This window comes from Calypte anna, chromosome 7 (assembly GCF_003957555.1).
Source record: "Calypte anna isolate BGI_N300 chromosome 7, bCalAnn1_v1.p, whole genome shotgun sequence".
Taxonomy (NCBI): domain Eukaryota; kingdom Metazoa; phylum Chordata; class Aves; order Apodiformes; family Trochilidae; genus Calypte; species Calypte anna.
In genome coordinates, this window is record NC_044253.1 from 6,820,368 (window position 1) to 6,845,495 (window position 25,128).

The 25,128-nt window shown below is 37.4% G+C and overlaps 1 protein-coding gene across 5 annotated transcripts; it reads right to left on the reverse strand.

The window, feature by feature from the left end:
- Window positions 1-1,867: 1,867 nt before the first annotated feature.
- On the reverse strand, window positions 1,868-23,998 carry ACMSD (aminocarboxymuconate semialdehyde decarboxylase). Of its 5 annotated transcripts, none has more exons than XM_008494342.2 (10): window positions 23,850-23,998; window positions 20,406-20,450; window positions 17,044-17,140; window positions 15,442-15,491; window positions 13,687-13,923; window positions 11,329-11,422; window positions 10,634-10,729; window positions 10,034-10,206; window positions 4,050-4,148; window positions 1,869-3,819 (listed from the first exon to the last, which is right to left on the reverse strand). In XM_008494342.2, the coding sequence occupies exons 1-10, from the start codon at window positions 23,904-23,906 to the stop codon at window positions 3,757-3,759; spliced, it is 1,011 nt and encodes a 336-aa protein (XP_008492564.1). In that variant the 5' UTR covers window positions 23,907-23,998; the 3' UTR covers window positions 1,869-3,756. The 5 variants fall into 5 exon arrangements, with proteins under 5 accessions (XP_030310545.1, XP_030310546.1, XP_008492564.1 ...); XM_030454683.1 differs by lacking the exon at window positions 23,850-23,998 and adding an exon at window positions 21,610-21,831; XM_030454685.1 differs by lacking the exon at window positions 17,044-17,140 and having other exon boundaries at window positions 1,868-3,819; window positions 23,850-23,957.
- Between the last annotated feature and the right edge of the window lie 1,130 nt (window positions 23,999-25,128).

Sequence of the window (25,128 nt, forward strand, 5' to 3'; positions counted from 1 at the left end):
ATGGCTGCCACGGCACGTGATGGGAGTGGAGAAAGGGATGGGAGGGGAGGGGAGGGAGGAGGAGCCCCCCTCTGCACCACCCTCCCACAAGAGTGGGTGTATCCGGAAGTGACGACACGGCCCTCTGCGCCTGTTGATTGGCTGAGGCGCGGGGCGCCGTGTGAATGGGTGGCGGTTGGAGCGCGCGGGTCGCTTGGTCTGTCAGGAGGCGATGGCGGCTGCGGCCGCTCCTCAGCTTGGGGGGGGGATTGAGAACGGAGCCCCCCGGCACCCATCGGGAACAGCTCAGCGTGAAAAATCAGGTGGAAAACACAAGGTGCTGATTTTTTATTTTTTTTAAGGCTGTGAGAGGAGATTCCTCCGGATACCGGGGGTCGGCAGAGAGCAGAGGTGCAGCCTCTGGCTTCTCCTGAAGCTCTGGGCTGTTCTGTGGCTTCATCCCGGTTGCGTCTTGCGCTTTGGTAATTCAGTCATAAACGATCCGTTTGGTTTTGAGGTGTTTAAGGCGCGTTATTCCGAAAGGTTAAAGCTGTATCGCCAGGGAAGAAGCGGCCGACGCGTCGGGGTTTTTTATTTCTGTCGTTTCAGTTCTTGTCTTCCTGGAGTGTTGGCCTTTTTTTGGGGAGAATTTTGGTGGTTTGAGGTAAACGGCCTTAACCTGTCTCAAAAGGTCTGTGTTTCGGTGAAGGCACCGAGATGGTCTCAGCCTCGGTTATTGTTATAAATTTATTATTTATTTATTGCCTCTTTTATGTGCCGTGCATGGGTGTTCAACTTGGAATTCTTATTCCGTCAATAACTGGTAAAACGACTCTTTTTAATACTTTTCCCTCCATTCAGCCTGAGCCTCCCACACTCAGCTGCTGTTTAGATTGGTGCGGATTTGAAAGATGTTGCATGGTGACTCCAGAATAAAAGAACTCCTGTTTTAAGGGCTAAAATACTTAGATATGTGAACTGGTTATTGTGTTGGGCAGAGAAGAGCTGCAAATAAGGGGCTGCTGGAAGAAGGTGGAAAGGTTTTGGATGTGTTTGAAGACACTACAGCCGTTCTGGTAGAAAAACACTGAAACTGCCTCTGGTTGTCTTCCCTGGCACTGGGAGTAGCAAACATCAAGGCAAGTGCAGGAATACTTGAAAGTCACACAATTCCAGAATTTTGCATATATGGTGAGCGTGATATTCACACCTATATAAACAAGAACTAACAGGTATTTCTCTAGGAATTGGCACCAAAAAGGCAGAATTAAAGCTGTGTCATGTCCATCTAGTCCATTGCTCTCCAAACCATGGAGAAGATGCATGTGCTCACGTTGTAGTGAACCTGAACTTGTCTGAACCTCTCCTACGTTACACTTGAGCTACACCAAAGGATTAAGTTGACTTTCTGAACATTTGCCTGCTTGTATTTCACCCTTAAATAATAACACACTGCCAAATGTCACTTTTTGGATATAACTGATTAAAATGAGAGCTCCAGGCATTCTGCTCATGTGTAACATATGCCACTACCACTCCAGAGTGGTTTTGTTCACTGAAAATTATGTTGCAACAAGTTTTTATCCAACTTCAGCTGCAATTTTTATACAAGCAGCCATCATTTTAAAAGTGGACTCAACAGAGCAGAGAGATGTATAATGTAGCAGACAAATGGGCATTACTTATCTGATCTTAACTGAAAGTCTGATAAGATTTTGCATGTGCAGAGAAAATTTAACTGCAATAGGGATCAGGAGCTTTTTGCTTTCATTTTTTTATGCCTTGGACCATCTTGAGGTGCAATGTTTTACCTCATTGTTTGAATCACTAAAACTCATGGACTTTGGGTGTTAAAATTTTTATTCCTTCAATAATTGGTAGAAGAGCATTAAGAATGTTTGATATCTGATTATATAATTAGAATTTTCCAGGAGCTTCCTTATTTAAAAACAAAGAAGATGTTATATAGCCCTGTCTGTAAAACCTTAACAAATTGTGACTAAGTTGAATGTAATTAAATAATGGCAGTGCATAATTAATATAATTTATGCAGGGTATGCACATTAATTAATTGCCATGCAGAGTGCTGCAGTCACCCAATCAGTCACAGGTTAAGGTAATTAAATACTGTCCTTACTATTGGGGAGGTTCCAGCCCTCAGTCCCCAGAGATACAACACTGCATTCTCACTAAATTAAGAGGTTTTGTTCATTTAGAAAAATGGAAGAATTAACCCAACTAAAATGTATTGGAGGAATAACAATGTATTTTCCTCTTAGATCCATTTAAACATCTGTGAAAATCAAATTTGCTGAAATAAAAGAATATCATATGAAACCAAAGTTGCCTTTCTTCTGCTCTTGAGATGTTAACAAAACAATTCGGTTGAAAAATCATACATTTAAGTACTTCATCAATTGCATGTAGATATTTAGATGAAAAGTTCTGCAGAAATCTTGCATAGCTGAGGAAAACTAATATTGTTAAAACTGTTTTGTCTGGGTCTTCTCTTCCTTTACATGGAAACCTGATAATCCCAGGGCCTAAACCTGCTGCCCATCAGTCTTCTATGGAACAATTTGGGAGAAGCAATAATATAGTAAAGATCCAAATGCAATAGGTACAGAAATGTAAAATTAACCTGCAGAAACCACTTCTTGATTTGTTTTGGGTTTTTTTTTGGATGCTGTAGAAAAGGACAAAGACTTCTTTGTAGTCCAACAGAGGCTGGTATCAGTTCAACATCCTCCAGGTTCAGGATGTGTCATAAGGACACAGCTACAAAATAAATTCCCTCTGCTTTTATTTTTCCTGGGGTGTTCTAAGAATAAGCAGAAGAATGGTACTACCAAAAATGATCCCACGAGACTGCAAGTGCTCCTCCACATTTTTCTGACTCAAATAAAATCCTTGTAGGAGGATTTTCTTTGTGCACTCAAGAGAGAAAAATGAAAAAAAAATCAATAAAATAATCTATCTTTTCATTTCCTAAAGCAGGACTCGTACTAGGTAGGGCACTGACATTTCAACATTTATAGTATTCAACCTTTTAAGATGTATTTTTTAAGGAAGATAACATTAAACCATACTGTTGCTAAACAGTGGTATTTATTTTGACAGTGACACACAAAGCATTACCCACGCAAATACATTATTTCTGCACCTACAGCCATATTGTTCAAGTTGTTCTGGTGAGCAAGTTGCCAGGGGTGTGGGCAGCAGCTGAAAATGACAAGTCCTCACGCAGACCTTTTCCATCCTGTCACAACATTTACAAAGTGCCAGTGGATATACTTAAAGTGTGGTACACTGATGTTTCAAGGGGTGGATGGAGGCAAACGTTGCTTTTTTATCTGGCACCAACAACTTGATGTTTAAATTCTGTTTTCAGAGTCTTCTAAATGCTGTTTATGTGGCATAACAAAGGCTGAAATGTAATGGGTACAGGTCAATTTTCTCAGTTCTGTCTTCCTGGGAATCAAGCCCTAGTAACACAGCATTGATTATCATTCTGAGATTCTTATTACAACTGCAAAAGATGAAATCTTTCCTTTTTTTAATGAAAGCAGGGGTTTCAGAAGTGTCTAAAGACAATCTAAACCCTCAAATGCACAGCAGTACCTGTGCATACTCATTCCCTGTGCCCTTGCCTTAACACTAGACTGTAATACACTTGCCAGATTTATTTTTTCATCAGTGTAATTGCACATGGGAATAGAAGTATCCCTAAGGATGCAGCATTATTTCCAAAGTTTGGTCTCTTTAAGATCTTCATAATTATTCAAATTGTTTTCTGCTGAGACCCAAAAATTCCAGAGCATTGCCAGCCTTGAGTTTATCCTGTGAAAACAAAACACATCAAACATGTTTGCTGGTGTTTAACTCTGGTTTTACTCAAATGCTTTTTCTCATGCTTTAAAAAGAACGGCTGCACAGACTAAAAGGCCTCTTCCAGTCTTTACAAAAATCAGTGGGATTTCTACACTGAGTTTTTCAATGTTATGTCTCAGCTCTAGAACCAGAGGTTTAAAAAGGAGGAGAGCCAAAACTGCCAAATGTAAAGATCATACCTTCAGTTTAATGTCAAAATCTTCCATTGAATCAATGAGTTTTCCAGGTTCCAGTTCCCCAAGTGGAAAAGGGTAGTCTGTCCCCAGAATAACTTTGTCCTAGGAATAATAATAATAATAAATAAAGCTGTACATTTTGTAGTACCACTAAACAACATATTTGCACATTTTTCTGTAATTTGTAATAAACCACAGGAAATTACACCAAAATATTGGACCAATTAATTATTACAGTGAATATGGAGATAATCTTTGAGTTCCAACTTCCATTAGGAAAAAAGCTTGAAAATGATGACTCAAGAGTTCATTGAGTGAGTTTAAGTTTTAAAAAAAGTCAAGGTTTTTTGTAAATAATTTTTGTGGAGTCTAATGAAATTTTGGTGTATTTTTATTCTGATAGTTCAAACAGCAAATCCCAGGCCCATGGGAATGAGCCTGTTCTGCTCAGGTGAACACAACACAAATGGCACTTTCCTCCTGAGTCTGATTTCTGTACTCTGGTGCTGATGTGAAATGTAACAGGAAGGAATCCATGGTTTGCCTGAAAAGCAGTGGTTAATTTGGTGAAGTGTTGTCATAATTAAATGGTCAGTAAAGGACACAGAGATTTCCTCCTCCCATTTTCTTCACTTACTTTGTGGTTCTTTTTCATGTTTGTTGCTGCTCTGCAGTGTTTTGTGCTGTTCCGAATGAGTATGAGAGGTTTTTGTAGAATAATTTGGGCTGGAAAGGACCTCTAAAAGTCACCTACTCCAAGTCTCCCTGCAGAAAGCAGGGACACCCTCAAATAGATCAGGTTGCTCAGAGTTTCATTTTGCCACATTTTGATGCATTTCTTTTAGATAAACTCAGAAGAGAAGCCTGGGTCTGCAATACTGAATCTGAAATTCTTGACTATACAGACAAATACAGAATTAGGATTAAATATATGTGATAAGAACGTGTAATAAAAATTACAAAGCAACAAAAAAGATCTTTTGTGTGCTCCTGTAAAAGCTGTAATAACTGCAGTTACACTACTTAAAGCATGGTACGATGCAGAACTACTACAAACACTTAAATAAAAAGAAGTATTTAATTTAATTGAACTGGTATTCAGCTTCAGATAACAAAATCAATGTCTCGTTTAGAAAATTTGATGTTTTTTCAGAAGTCTTTAATGTTTTAAGTGTGGCTTTAAATGTGATTGCATAGCAGATGTATGTTTGAAACGTGTATAAGAATATGAGTCACACGAAATGAATTATTTCTGAAAGCAAGTTAGCAAAAAGAAAATTCAATAAAAATCTGTATGTGTCATTCCTGTTATCAAGGATGAAAAGACAAAGGCAGATCCTCAGTAGACCCACATTGCTGTGGGCTCATTTTCACACTGGAATGATATTACCCCATTTTATTTGACTTAGACAGCACATCCTGCCAAATCTCTTGATTTTATCAGAACTCTGTTTTCCTCTAAGCTTCATCTTATGGAAACATGAATATTTGAAAAGCACAGTTTTCATTAAAAAAATATTTTTTTAAATGTCTCATGAATCTGTAGTTAAGCTCATGAATCTGGGGCACTTGTTACAATATTTAAATTCAGTTGCCAATACTGAAATAGTGTCAAGAAAATATGTTTCAATTATTTTATTAAATTACTAGTTTTTCTTATTTGTCAAATACTGCTTTTTCATTTTTTTTACCTCCGGTAGATGTCACCCAAGAGTCTCTGGAAGAACCTATACAGAACCTTATACAAAATCCTAGCAGAAGATTCACATTCTGTTGTTCTGTCCTCTATTGTTGTGTTATAATTTATTATAGAAGCCTTGCCATAAGATTGAATAGATAATTTATACTCCTTGTCTACTAAATCAAGTTCTGAGTATAGATTAAACAAAACATATTGGGATCTGCATTTACTTAAACAGCTAAATGCATGATTTTATTTATAATATTAAATATAAAATATTATAAATATATAAATATAAAATATTTGATACCAAAACATTTTATTCAGATCAGAAAATCGAATGCATGCTATGTACAAAAACCTCTCAACCAGTAAACATGGTTGGTTTATAAGAGAAAATGGGTTTCTAAGTAAAGGAGAAGGAAATGCAGTATTTGTGCAGCTTTTTATAGCTCAAGGTTAAGTAAGCCAAGAAGGTTTGCACATTTTTATTTACATCTATATACCAAAGCAGAACGAAATCCCAACTGGAATAATACATTTATGTCAATTATATTTTTCTTTTCCTCCAATTTAAAACGTTTCACAGCTACTTGTGGGATCTATTCATTGACAGTAAAATTAAGAGCTGTAAATTAATAAGAAAAATTTAGAGGCAGCACTATTGCTCTGTTACTAGTGATATTAGGCTTTTCATTTGTACTCTTTGAGCTTCATTTTTGTACCCAAGTATAAAAAGGGGATCACAACACCTGCCTTCAGCAACCAGCCTCAGGGAAGTCTCTGCAGAGAAATAATGCCCCTAGTATAATAGCTGTGTTGTTATATTTTTTCAAAGGATGGCAATAAAGTCACTTTTCCCTGAAGGATTTATAATTCAATACCTTGGTTAGTGCATCCCTCTTTTTAAAAAGCTACACATGGCTACTGAGTAACCTCAGTGGACCCTCTGGCTCAACACAACTTTTTTTCACAGTAATAGGGACCTGAATCTTAAAATTAACTTCAGAAAGCACTAGTTCATCCTATTATATCTGTAAAAAATATATTTCCTTGAATCTCACCTCCTTTCTAACTGCCAGGGCATGTCTCAAAAAAAAAAAGCCAAATTGCTGTAGCCAGTTCAGCTCCAACTTCTGGCCAGAGAATATCTGACATTTGGGTGATGGCTCTTGAAGAATCACCATGGAGAAGTTTTTGCAGAGATACACTGAGTCATTTAATCCACTGCCAGCCTGGTTATTCACTTTTTATAGCCAGCATCATTAGGGATTTGGGGTTTATTTATATCCACTTCAGGCTACCTCACCACGGAGTGAAAGGACTGCAGCAATTTTGCAGTCTTCACAACATTCTTGCTCAGAAGTTTATACTTCTGCTTCCTTTAAGTGGGATGGGCTCCAATTAACCTGCACCAAACTAAGAGGGGATGGAGTTAAATGCACATGACTCATCACAGCTGACACTGGATTTTAATATTCATAAGTTCAAACCCAACACATTACATTCTGATGCCAAGTAAAGGTGTTTCCCTAAGGACCTGAAGCCATGGCTAAGCACATCCTCACACACCCTGATGCCTTTCCTGCACAGCTCTTAGCTGTACTCCAGAGAGCTGTCCTATTTCAAACCTTCAGCTCATGAAATTAAAGTGTCACCTGCAAGACCAACTAACTTTGTTTTTAGCCCAGCATTTATTCATCTAATATTTGTTATTCTGCCAACAAATGGCTGCAGTGGAACCACTGAGGTCTGTGGCAATTGTTTGTGGCATTTGACTTGTGGTATGGTATTATGTGAGAACATCAGCTTTGGTTGGAAAGAGAGGGAAAGTTTTTAAATCTTAATGGTTACACAGTGAAGTTTGAAAATGTGACGTTAATCTTTTTTTTTTTTTTTTTTTCAAGTATAAGATGCCTTAGGGTATGTAAAGAAGAAAGAAAATGCACTTATTTTTTGTGTGTTTTAAGTTCTCCCGACTGTTAAGAGCATTTAAGTTTTTGGGATTTGAGTCATGCTTTTCAGCAGTCAAGTTCCACTTGATGTCACATTTCTTGAGCTCAAAATACTCAGAGGAAAATTAAAGAAGACACCAACATCCCAGGTAGTACACTGGTCAAATTTATTGCATTAAAAAACTTCATTTCAGAAATCTGTTGGGGAAATAAACAAGACACTAGAGAGTCTATTGCTGAGTGACTCAGGTTACTGAATTACACCCCATAACCTCACTCTTCTCAAACAACTGAATTTCAGTTGCCAAGGCTCATCACGATTAAGGTCCAGAGTCCATGTGTTGTGTCATAGGAAGATCAAGAAATTACAGTTTAAGTCTAGTGTTAAATCAACAGCTTTCCCACAACAGCTTAGAGCAACCTTGAGAGACAAAGCTAACTTGTTAGTCTAAAGCACAACTGGGATGAGACTTGCATCCTAGACTAGGTAAAACAAAATTGCCAGCTATGTATTAAACATCCTGTTGTGCTTTCTGTCACGTTTCTAACGTGACATCTATAGCTCAGCTTAATAACAGACTCAGCCCAGAAAAAAAGAATCCATTGAGTCACACAGCTTCTGATTTACCAAGGTCTTTCCAACAATGGCAAAACATGTCTTCCAATATTTTGAAATGGAAGAAAAGAAACAGTCAAGTGATCTTAGAATCACAGAATCATCTGGGTTGGAAGGGACCTCAGAGATCATCAAGTCCAACCCTTGATCCACTCCCCCCGTGGTTCCCAGCCCATGGCACTCAGTGCCACATCCAGGCTCTTTTGAAATATCTCCAGGGATGGAGAATCCACTACTTCCCTGGGCAGCCCATTCCAATGTCTGATCACCCTCTCCATAAAGAAATTCTTTCTAATATCCAACCTAAACCTCCCCTGGCACAACTTGAGACCATGCCCTCTTGTGTTGATGAGAGTTGCCTGGGAAAAGAGCCCAACCCCCCCCTGGCTCCAACCTCCTTTCAGGGAGTTGTAGAGAGTGATGAGGTCTCCTCTGAGCCTCCTCTTCTCCAGGCTGAACAGCCCCAGCTCCCTCAGCCTCTCCTCATAGGACTTGTGCTGGAGTCCCTTCACCAGCCCAGTTGCCTCCTTTGGACCTTCTCCAGGACCTCAATCTCCTTCCTGAACTGAGGGGCCCAGAACTGGACACAGGACTTGAGGTGTGGCCTCTCCAGTGCTGAGTACAGGGGCAGATCTTGTTTCCTTGGCATTCAAAAATGGAATCTGATGCCACCCAAACATGGCAATTTAAAATGCAAGAGCTTGACTCATCCCTGCTGCACTATAGCTGCATGCAGAATGAGGATATACTTAGGATGAACACAGTGTAGATTTGGGGAGACTCTTTAGAAAAGGAGATAACAGAAGGCAAGTGCTCAAGTGTTACTCTAGAAGCCTTTGGGTATCTTGTGAAATGGAAGTGCATCTGGTAAAATTTTTAAATTTATTGTAAAAAGTACTTACAAGCCACTTGATTGCTGTGAGCTACAGTTTGATTCAGAAGTAATGCACAGTTAGAAGTCCTGGACTGTTGATCAGGGTATAGTTGCTATTCAGAGGTTAGCAACAGAAATTAACAGAAGTCAACATGAGGCTGGAGCCCCAGTATTTTGCTAGTAACCCATCTGGGTTACACAGAGGTGACTGGAAGTAGCACTGACAAAAAAAAAAAAAAAAAAAAAAAGCAATTGAAGTATATGTACTTCAAGAATATAACAAATGCCACCTGAGTTAATCCCCACTGCTGCTGTAAGAACTTTTTCATACTTTCAGTTTATTAGCAGATTTTTTGACAAGTAAACTGACCTGAGTTTTATCTGACTTGTTTCTAATGGCATTAGGCTACATGTTAGTTTCTTTGCACATTTTATAGTCATGTTTCATGTGCTTTCCAGGATCACCACAAAAACTTTATTACTGACTGTAACTTCCCAAGTAGAAGTACAATTTGATTTCTTCAAGCATACACTTGAATTTGAAAATTAAGCCATTTGAAAACAAGGTTCCAACTGAAGCATTCTTTGCTTGCAGTCCCATCCTGAACACCCTCACAGAAGGAGTAGCCTCACTGAACTAAGCTTCACAGGGCACAGTTTCCTGGATTAAACCCACCACATCCATCTAGTAGAAACATTATCAACATGGCAGAAGCATATCAGTTTGCAATAGCTCAGGTTCTGATTTTTGTGGGTGGATATGCTGTCTTCTTCCTGCTTTCTTCTTCCTTTCATCTTCTGCTGTTTCATAGAGAGTTAAATAAAGAATGACTCACCTGCTTTGGAAGCATTAAAACTCACCTCTCCTATTACATTTGTTAGCAGCCTTAGTGCACTGTGATCATGGACAAGAGAGTCTGTGTAAAATGAGCCAAGGTATTTTCTTGGATCCACTTTATTATCCACAGCACACAAATCAGGGCGCACGTTAAACCCATGGGAGATTCTCCCCACTGTGTATGGAAAAGCTCCACCTGCCAGAAGACATTTTATCCCACATTATCAGTAGGAATCTGTGAATTTTATTGTCATTTTCAGAATGAAATTGCTCTGCACCAGCAATTCTTTTATTCCTTCCCTTTCATTAGCTTCTTTCTGTTTTCCCTACTTCTTCACTACGCTGGTACCCAAATTTCTTCTGCTGCTTCCTTGTCCCTTTCCCCAAACCATCTCCTGCCTTCCCTTCCTCCTTGTTTCCCTTAAAGTAACAGTTCAGACACTGGCTCTTAGAGGCTACAGAGTGTTCATACAAGCAGCTGATCTGGCAGGCACCTTCCTTGGGGTGACAGTACTCATCTGGTGGCAGGATTAAAGTGGTAACCCTACTGTCTGGCATACCAGATAATAGAATTGTACCAGGCTCAACCAAGGAGCAGGTGCTTTACGTGGTCTATGACTTACCTCCATGTGCAAAGCAAACTTTCAGCCTAGGAAATTTTTCAAAAATTCCTCCCATAATCATGGAGCAAATGGCCATGGTTGTTTCTGCTGGCATGCCTGAGAACAAAAACACTTTTATTGTATGAGGGGTTTGGGTTTTTTTTCCTATTTAAGTTTTAAGTGTTTTCTTAATTTTCCTTTATTAGTCTAGAACCAAGTGAAAAAATAAGTTACAAAACAGCTGCCAAAGTTATGCATTATTTCTATTAGAGGAACATGGAGTTGAACATTAATTACCTGAAATGAGGCCACAGGACTGGCAGCTACTGCATTCCAAGCCTAGTTGTTATCCTACATCACTTGGGCAGCTGACAGACAGATTTAGTATGTCCTGAACTGCACAGTACAGGCTTGATTCCCCAGTCTTCCTAGCTCAAAGAAAAGTCTGAAACACACCATGTTCTCCTCTCATCTGTGCCTCAAAAGCAATGCAAAATAGAGTAAGTAAGGCCTAATAATCTCTAAGTAGCAGTATAACCTTCCTCCACTTACACAATATAGTTCTGAGTTAATCACAGTAATTGATTTAAAAAAAAAAAAATTGATAGAAAAATATTGGAGTTTTTCTCTGTGTTAGTACCTTTGTAACAATCTTCTGGGCAATAATGCAGTGACAGTTCATAAGTGTAGATTAAACAAAGTAAATACACACTCACCTATTAGCCAGGGAAACCAATATTTGGACATCCTTCCATTCAGCTGCATGTCCCAGGGATGTACAAAGAGACAGCAATTTAATTTTTCAGCAGCCTGCAGTATAAAAAAAAAAAATCTAAATTTTCACTAATCATACCAAAATGCACCTTAGTTCTCAGCAATGTTTCAAAGATTGCCTGCAAAATTGTACTGATCATCAGTAGGGTAATAAAAATGGGCCCAGAAATAAGAAGTATAAGCAATAGTTTGGTTTATTTACTTTGTGGGCCACATGCTGAGTTTTAAAGTTATGAGTCTCACCAAGTTTTAAAGTTATTTTGGAGACTGCAGCATTGAGAACACTGATAATAATATCTTTTTAGTAAGCCAAGTGTTTCTTGGATTAATGCAGAATGAAAATGCTTTTTTAGCTGTATAAAATTTGGTTCAAACTAGAATTCTTTCTGGTTTCATTATACATGTGAGGATTAATTTCTCATAATGTTTTATAGAACCACTTTAGAATGATTTTGCATAACTGTTCCAGCTGCATTCAGGAATTTTCATTGCTGTTGCACAACATTTGTCCCCCTTGGCCTTCTGTCTTGTTTAAAAACAAAAAAAGTTAAAACTGAGAGTTTCAAATCTAGCTGTATTCTGATCAATAACCCATCTCCACTCAAGCATATATTAATTTTTTGCAAAACTACTGAAATATTTGGAAATTAAACCAGAAGAACAATATAGGATGCTGATTCTGACAGAGTAATTTAACTACATGATTAAATTTAAGTACAGTCATCAGTGTCATTCATATGCTTGGATGTAACAGCTTCATTTTGTCAGATGTATTTCTGCACCTCCTTTTGTTGCTAAGGAGATTATCACACATTTGAAAAATTTGGATTTATTTACTCATGCATGCATCAATAAAGCAGTAACTTTTGGATTGTAGGGAGTAATTGCTGTCTAGGTTTGTAAACTAAAAATAGTAATTCAGTAGCTGGCTTGGTAGGTGGATGAAGGGTTACCAAATATGGCTTAATTTCACAATCTTTGTTACCCAGGGATGTATCTGATAGTGATAGAAGTTACTTCCTACATGGTCAAACATAAGCTGAAGAATGTACAATATAAGAAAGAGATCCCAGTATGAGATGCCAGTATAAGGGAGAAATGGAGCTACTGGAGGGAGTCCAAAAATGATGAAGCTGGAGCATCTTTCCTATAAGGAACCAGCAGAGCTGGAACTGTTTAGCCTCCAGAAGAGAAGGTTCAGGGGGATCATTTATGTATAGAAATACCTGAAGGGGTGTGTAAAGAGGATGGAGCCAGGCTTCTCTCTGTGGTGCCCTGTAACAGGACCAGAGGCAATGGGCACAAACTGAAACACAGGAAACTTACTCTAAATATCAGGAAACACTTTTTTTACTGCAGGGGTGACTGAGCACTGGCACAGGTTGCCCAGAGAGGTTCTGGAATCATTATCTTTGGAGGTATACAAAAGCCATCAGGACATGGTCCTGGGCGATGGGGTCTAGGTGGCCTGACCTGAGCTGAGGACAGATAACTTCCATAGGTCCCTTCCGACCTCAGTCATGCTGTGAGTCTGTGAACATGGGCTTCTGCAGAAGTGGAAGTTGATAACTGTGTATGATCATAAAAACAAAGAGCCCAGATGCTGGACTAGCAGGATCCTTGAATAAATTGAGCATTTGGAAAAATAACCTCCATGGATCAATTTCAAGCTGACAGCAATAATAACCTGTGAAACAGACACAGAATGTACATTGACTAAGCCCCACAATTTAGACAAAAAAACATTCTCACCTGGACCTCAGGCTATTTAAGAAGCACAATTTAGGAATTCATTTTATGATAAATACATGCAGTTTGGAACTTTGGGTCCCATTTGCATAATTCTGTATTGTACTTTGGCTCTTTAGGTATCTCTGAAAATCTCAGGAAGCTTTATCATTTATCTTAGCAGGACTGAATGCAGCTAACTTGAACCCAAAAGCAAATTGCAGAAATGGTGTATTTGCTACTGCACTGACACTCACAAACCAAGAAGGCAACCTAGCAGTCAGAGCTCCTATCATAAAAAGATTTTGTTATGCATTATTATAAACTATGTTTCAGAATGTTTGCTATTGTATTATTGTCATTGTTTCCTATAATGAATGATCATGTATAATTAAAGCTGTATCTCTCTGATCCGAAGCAGGTGAGAAAGCTCAGTTGTATTAAATGTATCTATAAATGTATCTCTGAATTTCATTGATGACTGAATGTCCCAAGACACTTTCAGACTTTTAGATTTTAGTGAATTCCATGTCACAGAAGTCCTCCAAATAAGGAAAGAAACAATTACTCACAGCATAAACATCATACAGTTCTGGTGCATTCAGGTCCCAGTCATTGACATGAGATCCTATCTGTACCCCAGGAAATCCCAGCTCAATCACACACCGATGCATTTCCTTCACAGCCAGGTCTGGAGCTTGCAGAGGTAACGTGCCCAAGCCAATGAACCTCTTGGGGTACTTTCTTACTGTAGCAGCTAAGTCATTATTTAATATCTGGGCTAGATCAAAAGTGTCCTGAGGCTTGGCCTGGTGAGATATTAAGCAGAATAGCACACTAAAGTACAGTTCACAAATGTTAGCACCTTTGGAACACGTTGGATAAATGTCAACTGCAAACAATTCAGAGATAGGGTTTCAACCTAAAATTTACTTTACAGTTCTGAATGGCTGGAAATTCTGCTGCTTTAAAACCTCTGGGTGCAGTGTAGTGAAATGAGGCAACCAGGTGCCACTAATTGCCAGGTAGTGGGCATGAACTTGTGTTAAGCCCACCTGTGCCTGATCAGGGCAGGCACCAACTGCGCAGGAGCAGGATTAGGGGGCCAATTAACCCTAATCAGGCACAGGTGGGCTTAACACAAGCTCATGCCCACTACCTGGCAATTAGTGGCACCTGGTTGCCTCATTTCACTACAGAGCAGTTCTGATTCTTGTCTTAAATATTTTATCAAATGCTGCTGCCTTTACTGCTCAGGATGATTGTAATAGAGCCCAAGCTGCTGATGCATTTAAATATCTGGTCTTTTGTGTAAATCAGTCCTCTGATTTTGTTTATCCCAATGCCAAAACCTCAGCATATAATTTTTAAAAGTAGCAATGAATATTTAGTCTCCTATTATTGAAGCTGAAGAGAAAAAAAAAGAGAAATGTGAGATGTGACTCTACACACTTGAGCAAAGCTCTTTAACATATAGGAGATAACAGTAATAACTCTAATAAGGGAACTGCAATTTATATCCAATATTTCCCATGTTTTCCTCTAATGCATATTTACTGGAAAGTTTTCCAATAAATCCCAGAATAAAATTTTTAAAGATATATCACCAAAAAGAAAATCTGAAGATCAGTGTTACTAATATGTGGGCTAAACACAATGATTTTTAATTTATCATATATATTTACATATAACAATTCAACTTGTACACCTAGCTAAGCAGTCAAGTTAAAAATGCACTTAGAAAAGCATTTTACTATGATTTATTTTTCTCAGACTGACTTTAGTCCTTTGATGCATTCAAGATTGCCATACAGGGAACGTATTAATTTAAATTTGCTACTGAGTTTTTAGATTCAAAGCATTCTAGGTTAATGAGTCCCATGCCACATTTAAAAGAAAGTGGGACAAGACTACAAATATATATATATATATATTTGTTTTTTTTTCATGAGAAAATACTGATTGATGTTTAGCTTTCGTGGAATCTTTATAAATATGTTTATCCTGGAACCATAGGTTCATGCTGTGTGAAAAGTCTCATCCCATTTCCAGATACCCCCATTTTGTCCCCAGAAGAAATTCTGTTGTTTTCTCATCCTTTCTTACTGGGCAAAGCAGAGTGGAGCTTTGCCAGGACACCCTGTGCTGGCTCTTCTGATATCTGGACTATTTTTTTGTCCCTTTGTTTTTCACAACAGAACAATTACCCATTACCAATTACTTTGGTGCTTCAGTGACTATTCCAGTCACCTAATTTATAGCTGGATGCATTTATTAAAAAAAAAATTCATAACACATGAATTTAAAAATATGCAGCAGGAACATACCCAGTAGCTGAACATTACAGGGACTGTAGAAAGGGCTTGGACTGTAACACCTGATTAAAAAAAAAACAACAATTATTAATGTTAAAAAATGTTAAAAATGTTGTTGGTTTTTTATTTTACACTAAATTTGTCTGATGTCTGTGACTTAGGAGTACTGTAATGAAAGGGGACATTTTTATGGCATAAGACACCAGATGGTGCTGTAACACATAGCTATAGATTTTTAAATTTTTTTTTACCCAGTGAGCACTGTTTGTGGAGAAATATTATGGTGTTGGCTTTATGACAAGTGTTTTTTCTTGTAGAGATGCTGAAAAAATTGGAAAAAATTATTCATGTACTTTCCCCTTCTCTGCAGCATGTGGATGGGGCAGAACTGGTTTGCAGAAACTTGCCACTAGTGTTGAGGGAAATATCTAGGGTGCCCAAAGGCTGTTTCTGATCCACATGGTTGCTGAATGATGTGGAAATCCCCAGAATCCCTGAGCTAACCCAGGGAATCATCACAGTCCAGTCAAGGCAGCAAGTATCAGAGAGGCTGCAAAGACATTGCAGCATTCCTATTAAATGGTTGGAGTTGGAAATACTGCTTCTCCTGGGTGAAAATGAAGTTGCTGGAAATTACCTAAGTTGTTTTTACAGGGATTACCCACCAGCCCTTGAGTTCCTGAATTTGCTTGTGTTACATGTTGCAGGAAACCTCGATACAAATGACTCAAAGTAGCTCCTAACATGCTATCCCATGAGAGAAGGAAACTATAATAATAAAGATACTACTTATAAAATATCAGATTTTTGAAGTAATTCAGATGTTTATTCCTTATGAGAAGTTGGAGAAGATTTTCAAGTTGTGTCTACAGAGAAACTAATGAAGGGAATAACCCAGGCCTCAATCTAAGAACAAATAATCTTTAGTAATGTAACATTTCACAAGGTAATTTGGAATTATAGTGTTAATAAGAACCAACAGAAATAATGGATCAGACTGAAGTTTCTTCTCCCATTCCCTGTCTCTCATCTTACAAACTTTATTTAATGGCATGTAAGTAACTTGATGGAAAATAGATTTACAAATTTGACATCCAGATATGCTTCTTTCTAAATCAGGAGAACTTTATTTTCTGAGAAAGTAATGGTACCAGTTCCCTTGGCTCAGAGTTCTCTAGCAAAAATTCAGAATGAAGTTGCAGCCTCTAAATGGAAGAAAGTATTACAAAAGGAAACAAACATACAAAAAATCCTTAGAGTAAATAGAATCTTTTTGGAAAAAAATTAGTAGAGCTTCCTCTTTTCACATAAATTTCTTTTATATCTGAACTGGATGTTGCCTTTCCAAGTCCACAGTCAGCCATCCTTATGTCAGCTACTTCTTTACTCTATTAACAATCCTACCAAAAGCAATGAGCCCATGTGGGGAATAAATTGCTCCTCAAAAGTGAGGTAAGTGATGGGACTTTCAACAGATTTAAACTGATGAATAAGTATGCTAAAGCTAATTCTTTTAACTTTGATATTGTTATTGCACACTTTCAGATACACTAATAGAGACATGGCTGTTTTTCTACATGAGACATCATTATTTCATTTCCTTTATGGAGGTACCTGAGAGGTCCATCTCTTTAATCCGTACTTCTGGATCCCAGCAGTTCTCTTGAATAACTCTAAAAACCTTTCCATCCTTCATCATCTTTGCCTGGTCCTGTGAAATGACATTTTCATTTATTATAAATGAGACAAAGTACTAGGTACTAAGTTATAGTTCCTTGAGTATACTGCGCTTCCTACAGAGATTCAGTGGCAGAATTTTATTCTTTTATTTTTATTCAGTAGGTATTTTTAATCAAGGACTACTTTAAAATAGTCACTTCCAGTTTTGGTGGCATGAATTCATTGTAATAATAAAAAAAAATTCCTCTTTCTTTTGCAATGTATATCACTCTGCGTTTGTTTGGAAAAGATATCAGGTGCCTTAATCCAACTTTATCCTCCAACCAAATTATGACCTCAAAACCATGTTCTAATTAAATCCGTGCTAAATTTCCCCCTTGGGTATGTTTGTGTTTTAAAAGTCAATAGCATCATGATTCCAGTCAGAGAAAAAATTGTCCAACTCCGTTGATTTCAGTCCAACTGTTTCTTATCACCAGTTATACTGAGACAAAAGCAGACCTATGATTTTATTTTCAGATTACATTTTCTCCTTGGAAAAAAAAAAAAAGAAAAATGGTTGAAAGATTTGCTAAGAGGGGAAAAAAAAAAACCCTAGCAAAATCTAAACACAGTATAAAACTGTTACCTTAATTAGTGTAATACCTTGCCCATATGTCACCAATTCCCAAACTTTCCACATTCAAAATATTATCACAGGCATGAAGTTTAATGCTGTTCCTTTCACTATCAATAAGGAAGCTTTCTTTTTAAACTTAATTTTTAGTTGATTTGTCAGTTGTCCAAAGAGACAGGCACAGCACTGTCACATTAAGCCAAGTCAATAGTCTCTTACAGTTGTATCCACATGCTTCTATTGACTTGTAATGACAGACAAAATCAATTAATTTAGAATCTTGTCTAAATAAAAGACCTGTGAAATCAGAATATTCCCTACTAGTATGCTAATCCAGAAATAACTAGTAAAATGTCACTACTTCTTACAGAGCTGGGTTTCTATGCCCTCCTTTTGAGAAGTCACTGTTCTTAACCTTGAATTTGTTACTTACTTCATACATCACTCCCAAATACACTGCTGCAATGAATATTTTAAAACCCTCTTCAACAAATCTAACTGTGCTGCCTTGGCAAACTTGTTAGCTGTAGGGCAGGTTGTGAAAATTACTTGAAATACTACAGTCAGCAATAACAGCTATATAGCCTGATCCTCTGATAAGATACTTCAGGTTCATGTAAAAACTGATTTTCCAGCCTGACAGAAAGGTTTACTCCAGCCATACACTCCAAGACTTTCAGAGAAGATCAGGGCATTGCTGCAGATTGCTTAATAACCATAAAAGCATTCGGGGCGTAAGCGGAGCTGTTCTCTGAATGCTGCAATAAAGTTTGCAAGGTAAGAAAGGTTTCAAATAAGCCATGTGCTGTTCTCATTGAAGAATGAATTGAACAGTGCTATTTCCATTTGCATTAGCTGATTCTTTGTGGGCAGGTCAAGGCTGCAGGTCAGGGCTAAGCTCACATCACTCTGTGTTGGCAGCAACAAACTTGATTATGCAGGAAAGCAGAACGTGATCATTTCAATAGGTTGATGCTTATGTATGTAGGGCCAGAGAGATCTGGTTGAACAACACTGTGGCTGGAAAATGAGTCATTCTGCTACAGTCTGTAGGCACTGCCACTTATCTGCACATGGTATTTTTAAAATAAGGAATTACTCAGACCTTTCAAGAGGGAAACAATTCTCAAGACTTTTTGCAGTAGTAAGAATGAAACAAGGATCAGGAAAAAAGATTAAGGTTCCAAAGCAATGAATGCTGGGCAGAAAACATAAAAGACAAAAGATTTTTATTTGCAAGGTTAAGAGATTTTTTTTAAGAGCACAGATGAAGAATTCTATCATACATTATATCATGATATCTGTTCTGTTTTGTCCTGTTCTGTCCTGTCCTATCCTATCCTAAAATTCTATTCCATTCTATGCTATGCTATTTCATCCCATCCCACCCCATCCTAGACATCATCTGATATTTAAAGGCTTTAATTAATTTCTGTGGAAATTAGGAGAGAGTTATTTAAGAATTAAGTCCAGAAGGCTGGTTTGGTTCTGCAAGTGACATTTAAAATTATCCCATCGCTAAACCACTTGGTCACATCCCCAGTTGTATGTCTTTAAAAATACATGTAATTTTCTTCCAATTTGACCCTGATGCTTCTTCACAAAATATGAAAAGCTTTTCCTTTTCTTAAAATCTTAAGAGTTAATTCCCAGCTTCACACATCTGAACAAGACCTTATTTTGCCATGCACTTTTTTCACGCAACATTTTCAGAGAGAAGTGAGCTAGACAGGATTCTCTGTGGAGTGTACAAGGCTGTTACTGGCTTGCCACAAAGTTCCTTTGCAAACTATTTATAGCCAGGAATTTTAGCATCAGAGCTGCAACAAACAGCTAGACTGCTAAAAACATCTCCAACAACTCTCCTCGTCCTGCGTCTGCCACATACCTGAGGTGGTGTGCCATCCACACAGGTTCAGCAGGTGGATTTATCTCTCCTCCCATGCCTGAAATCTGAATTTCAGGTCTGAAATTTCTATATAGAACTTGTTTGCTCATCATTCTCAGTTCCCAACCTTCATATTCTGTGGTCCCTTTTCATAAAAGGTTGTCAGGCATTTGTCAGCATAGCCCTCCATGTTATAGAATGACAGCAGTGTGTATTATCACTAGGTTCCTATAAACAGACAGAGTTGTATCCATTTTATCAGCTTTTTTCCCCAATTACTATATGCATATATACAATCACAAAGAAATATGATCTTGCAAAGTCATGAGGAGAGGAGGGAAATGTTTAGTTTCACTGAAACAACTAGGAACTGTATACTTAAATATCCTGGTTACCTTGAAGATGCAAGTCTTCTCTAAAAATGATAAAAATTGAATCCCTACAGGGAGTGAATGAATTAGCTAAGTCCCAAAAAGAAACAATGAAGAATATTGGGTACTATTTTCTTTATAAGGTTACTCCAAATAGGGAGAGGCACTGTCAACCTGGAAGTGCTAAGTACTCTTTTTCTATAACTTATCCTCTTAGTTTTCAGAATAGAATTCCTATATTGCCATCACGTCTGAATTTCAGACAACTGAGACAAATAACTAACTTCATAGAAGAATAGACCTCTAAAGAAATATATATCAAAGACATAGCCACTCTTATTGTCAGTTTGCTTTTTAATGGATTTACTCTGAGTTTGCACTTCTGATGCCAAGATCAGCGTGGAGCACAAAGAGCCCAAACCTTGCAGTGATGATCCAGCTGTACCCATCCACCATACCCATATCTCTGTGGAGGAAAAAAGAAAAAGCCAGTGTTAGTTAGTGCTCAACAATAATAGTCAAAGTCTCAGCTCTTACAATCAAGCACTTCAGGAGAAAAACTTAGCATATGCTCAGCTTTGAACCTATGAGTAACCCCACTGACTTGAGCAGTAGTACTGAAATTTAACTGGTTTGGACTAATGGTGTTTGAGGATCTGAACTTTTAGCTCCCAGTTCAATAAAATTTTAAAGTAAGTAATTTTTAAGTAACTGATTTCAGAGTGCTTGAAGTTCCTTAATAAACTGAGGTTCTGACTGTAGTTATTTTAATAAAGAAAAAAAAATTGAAATGAAGAATTTGTCATAAAAAAGATGGAGCTGCTTATTTTCCAATCTGTGATCAGTTAATCATTAGCACAACCTCGTATTGATTCCACTTTCAGCTGTCATGATTCAGCAGCAGGATTGAAGGTCAGTCTCTATTAATGTTTAAACAGCCAAGAGAAGCTAAAATGAAACTCAGATGCTCATTGATTCTTCTAGAAAGGTTCAAAATTGCTTACGCAAAAAAACCCCAAACCTCCAAAAGATTATGATTTCCTTTTATTTTCATAAATTACCAGATTAGAAATAAATGAAAAGTTAGAATACCATAGAAGACTGAAAACAATGCTGTCTTCCTGTAAAGAAATGTGTCAAAGGAAAATAAGCAAAAGCCCACATTTCTTTCAATGGAATGTAAATAATTTCAATACACTCCTCATTTTCTGTGATAACAAATAATTATTTAATGCCCCTGTGAGCTTCCCTGAAGTGAGCAGGCAGAACCAAGCCTCCTGGCTTCAGCTAATGCCTGAGGCTATGTGTGTTTTATTTAGCTATGTCTTATATTCATAAACTTATGGTATTATGTATATAAAATACTTAAAATTGAGAGAAAATTTTGTGTATGACTCTTAATGAAAACTTAATTTTCACTAGCTCCATGCTAATTGCAATTGTGATGAGAGGAAATGAGTACCTTAAAGGTGCTCAAGGAGCACTTAAATAATAGGGAAAATCACTAGTTTGTTTTTTAATCTATTATCTTCTTTCTCCCCTCAGTTACTTGTTGGATGCATTGTCCTTATTTACTTATATGAATTTTTATACTTAATATGGGTTCTAAGGTCTTAAAGAAGTACCTTGATAATAGCATTTTCTGGTTACAGCTTCAAAGCTCAGTATTTAGAAGGCTGGAAAAAAGAGGAGTTTAGCACTCTGTGTGCATGTTAGGATTGCCTCCTTGGTTTTCCATACATGAGATGTAAATAACTCCATTAATGGCTTGAATTTTCAGAGGACTCTAGGGAATTCTGACAGTTGTTTTCTCTTCTAGACCCATTAATAAAACATTGAATCACTCAATCTTTAGAACAGAGGAAACAAAAAAGAACAGGTGGAAATGAACTTTTAAAAAATTGGTATTTGCCTGGTTATCAGGATATAAATAAAGGCAACACAGGGGTACAGGGTCTGACAGCAATAAATTCAGCCTTGATACACATCAAGGGATCCTTGGGGTAATTTTCTCTCAGTAATTTTTAAAGCACTTTTAAGGTGTATACAGATAAAAATACTTTTCAATCATTTGAAATCAGAATGAAGAAATTTTATAGCTGTTGGGGGGTATTGCACAAACAAGGACGACGAAATCTGAAACAAGCAAGAGCAACCTTCTCTTTGTAGTCCAGACATTTAAAATCCTACCCAGCTAAACCAGACATAGTTATTCTAAAAAATATCTGTCATCTCACCTGCATAGTCTAGGGAATATGTGTTTTTCACTGAGGAACCTTTAGAAATACAACTAGGAAGTTCCAACAGAGGTTTAAAAAATAATTTCCTAGCTAAGCAAGGAAACAAGTATTCCTTTCCAGGAGTTTTTCTGCATAACAATGTTAATTTTCATTACTAATGAAGAAATAATTTTATGTATCTTCTCAATGCCAGGTTTTCTCAGTACTTTTTTGAATATGCTGTTTACATTTAGCAGCTGCTCCCTGGCTAATGCTGAACTGAATCTGGACTGTCATGTTTAAAATCAAAGATAGATGGGAATATTTACCTGATATTTACCTGAGAATTTGCCATCATCAACCTCAAAATTAAGGAAGAGAAATGTACAGTATAAAACAAAGTTTCACTTAGTGTGTCAGATGTGTAAGAGTATGGCTGGAATAACACTGTTCTTTCGCTGTCAAAGACAAGCCCAATGAAATCAAGAGGCTCCACACTACTGGCAGACACAGGGACTGCTCATTCAAACTACAACAAACACAGAATTACAATAAGGAAAGAAGCTACAATGCAAGTCACAATTCTGCTCTGATTTCTTATCAACAGAAGCATTGAAGTGTTATAAAAAAAACAGCTGTCCTGGGAATCTGAATGCACTTTTTAATTGCAAATAGTTTTATATGTATTCATGTATAAATTGTATATTCATATGATTTTCCTTGATCTTTTTCTGTACACATTGCAGCACTGGAGATGTGATCACTTCTGAGTCAGAAAGAGATCAGACATCTCCATAATGAACCATGAATTTTACTATTTAGACAATAACTCAAAAACTTAATTTGGAATGAGATGACTACGTGGCTTTTGATAATCTAAAATAAGGATTATATTTGTTACATGAAAGCCAAAGCAACAGCTTCCATTCTCAAATACTTTTCACAGGATCATGAAAATTAATACTGACAAGAATACATTTATGTCATTGATTAACAGTAATAATACCATGCAAAGATCTGAAGTTCAGACAAGTTGACTTACAGCTTCAGTGTTGTGACAACTGAGACTTAGTAATACAATATGCTACTTCCACTACTACTTAATACCACATGCTACTTCTTTCCAGTAACTAAAAAAATATAGATATTAGTAAAATTACCATCATCAGCAGCTAACCATACTGAGTCAACCCACTCAAAGTTAATGAATTTTATGCCTGTGCATATAAGATGTGAATGACTTATGACTTAGGTAACATTAATATTGTCCAATATTTACTTATTTCTCTTATTTAAAACAAAAATCAATACCATTTGGGAACCTGAGAGTTCTTGTTTTATCAAGAAAGTGGAATTTATGCCTACTACTTGACAATTTTAGGTCTCACAAAAAAACACAGCACAAGAAGATACAATTGCTTTAGACCAAATCAAAAGAGGGGAATAGTGCCCAGCTTTTATTCCTTTGTTACTGGGACTCTGGCTTTGCAAAGTAATGCAATGCAAATATCTGAAAAAAAAATCAAATTAGACAAAAGCTTGGAGAGATTTATAAAAGAACACTTCATTCATTGTTTTTTCAAATATTACATTGTTAGAAATGGTTGCTGATAACAGAAAGCACTGAATATCTAAACTCTTATTACCTTTTTTAGGTCAGGCCATTCCTTAGGTAAAATGTGGCTATGAATATCAATTTTCATTTTTTGAAGTGTGAAAGGAGAAACAAGTCTTTCAGTGAAAATGTTTTCTGTGTAATCACTACTATCCTTCCTGTCCCTGGATCAGCAGGTTATTAACTTGGGCTGCTGTTCAGATCCACCTGCTGCCTTATCAGGAGAGCCTGGTACAGTGGCCAACCAGGGAGCCCAAACCCCAGAGGAGTGGCTCTCTAGAAGAACCAGGACTTCTGGCAGAAAGTGCCTGTTAATGCATAAACTACAACTGACTGAGGGCAAAGGGAAAGCCTAAGTTTATATTGGCATTGTGAAGGGATTCCTTTTACACAAAATCTAAAATGGAAGCTTGTTTACGGTTGAAAATCATTCAATAAAACTGACTTGCAGTTTTTGCTTTCTCCCTCCTGGATTCTGAAATAATCTGTAGAGAACATATAAAATACCCTTGATCCTATCTCCTCATCTACTCTCTTTTCCTTCCCTTGCATTTTCTTTGAAGTTACATTAAAAAAAACAATTCATGGAAATACTGAACTGTAGCCAAATCTGCACTTGATTCCCCCCTTCTGATTATTGGTTCACTTAGCACATTACAGATGCTACTGCATACTAGTGCTTACAGCTGGCTCAAGATTCAGGAGGAGAATAGCTCAGATTACTTATGTAATTACCAGTGGCATGCACTAGCAAATATGGCAAGCAGTGTCTAAGATAAATTTCAAGTTAAGGTTACCTGGAGCCAGCTCAGATTTTCTGTGAAACTCCATCTCCTGTTTTGCCCTTGGCTCAACTTAGTCCCACACTTCTTTCCTCAAGACATCCTTGCCTTTTATTTGTGTTGTATTTTTCTCTGCTATTTATTTCCTTTAGAGGGTGATTTCAATGTATGCTATTTACACAGTGTCTTGTTGCAGAAGCTGGTTAACCATTTATTGATTCATGTATTTCTAGTGGAAAATGATAAGTTTTTTTCAAAACCAAATGCTGCTGTGAATCTTGCAACTTGATATCAAGCAACTTGAAAAAAGATGTAGCCCGTATTGTTCCATCCTTTTTCTGGATTTGTTGTTTGAACCTGTTTAGAAAGAAAATAGGAAAAAAAAAAGTCTCTGCTGTATTTCCCTGCTTGTTCACTCATTAAGCAAGACTGCTTTTGATTTATTCTTCAAGTCAGCTCCTTGTGACAGGGCTGGTTGTTTGCTTGATGGTGTGCTTCTCCACAATCTGAGATCACTGAAGACTGAGT

Bases quoted from the DNA above. Each gene is read 5' to 3' on its own strand.
- ACMSD (XM_008494342.2), bottom strand. From the start codon at position 23,906: ATGAAAATTGATATTCATAGCCACATTTTACCTAAGGAATGGCCTGAC. The intron at 10,730-11,328 runs GTGAGTGTGTAT...TTTTGTTCTCAG, and splicing joins TTGGTTTCCCTGGCTAATAG to GCATGCCAGCAGAAACAACC. The intron at 3,820-4,049 runs GTATGATCTTTA...TTGTTTTCACAG, and splicing joins ATTTTGACATTAAACTGAAG to GATAAACTCAAGGCTGGCAA.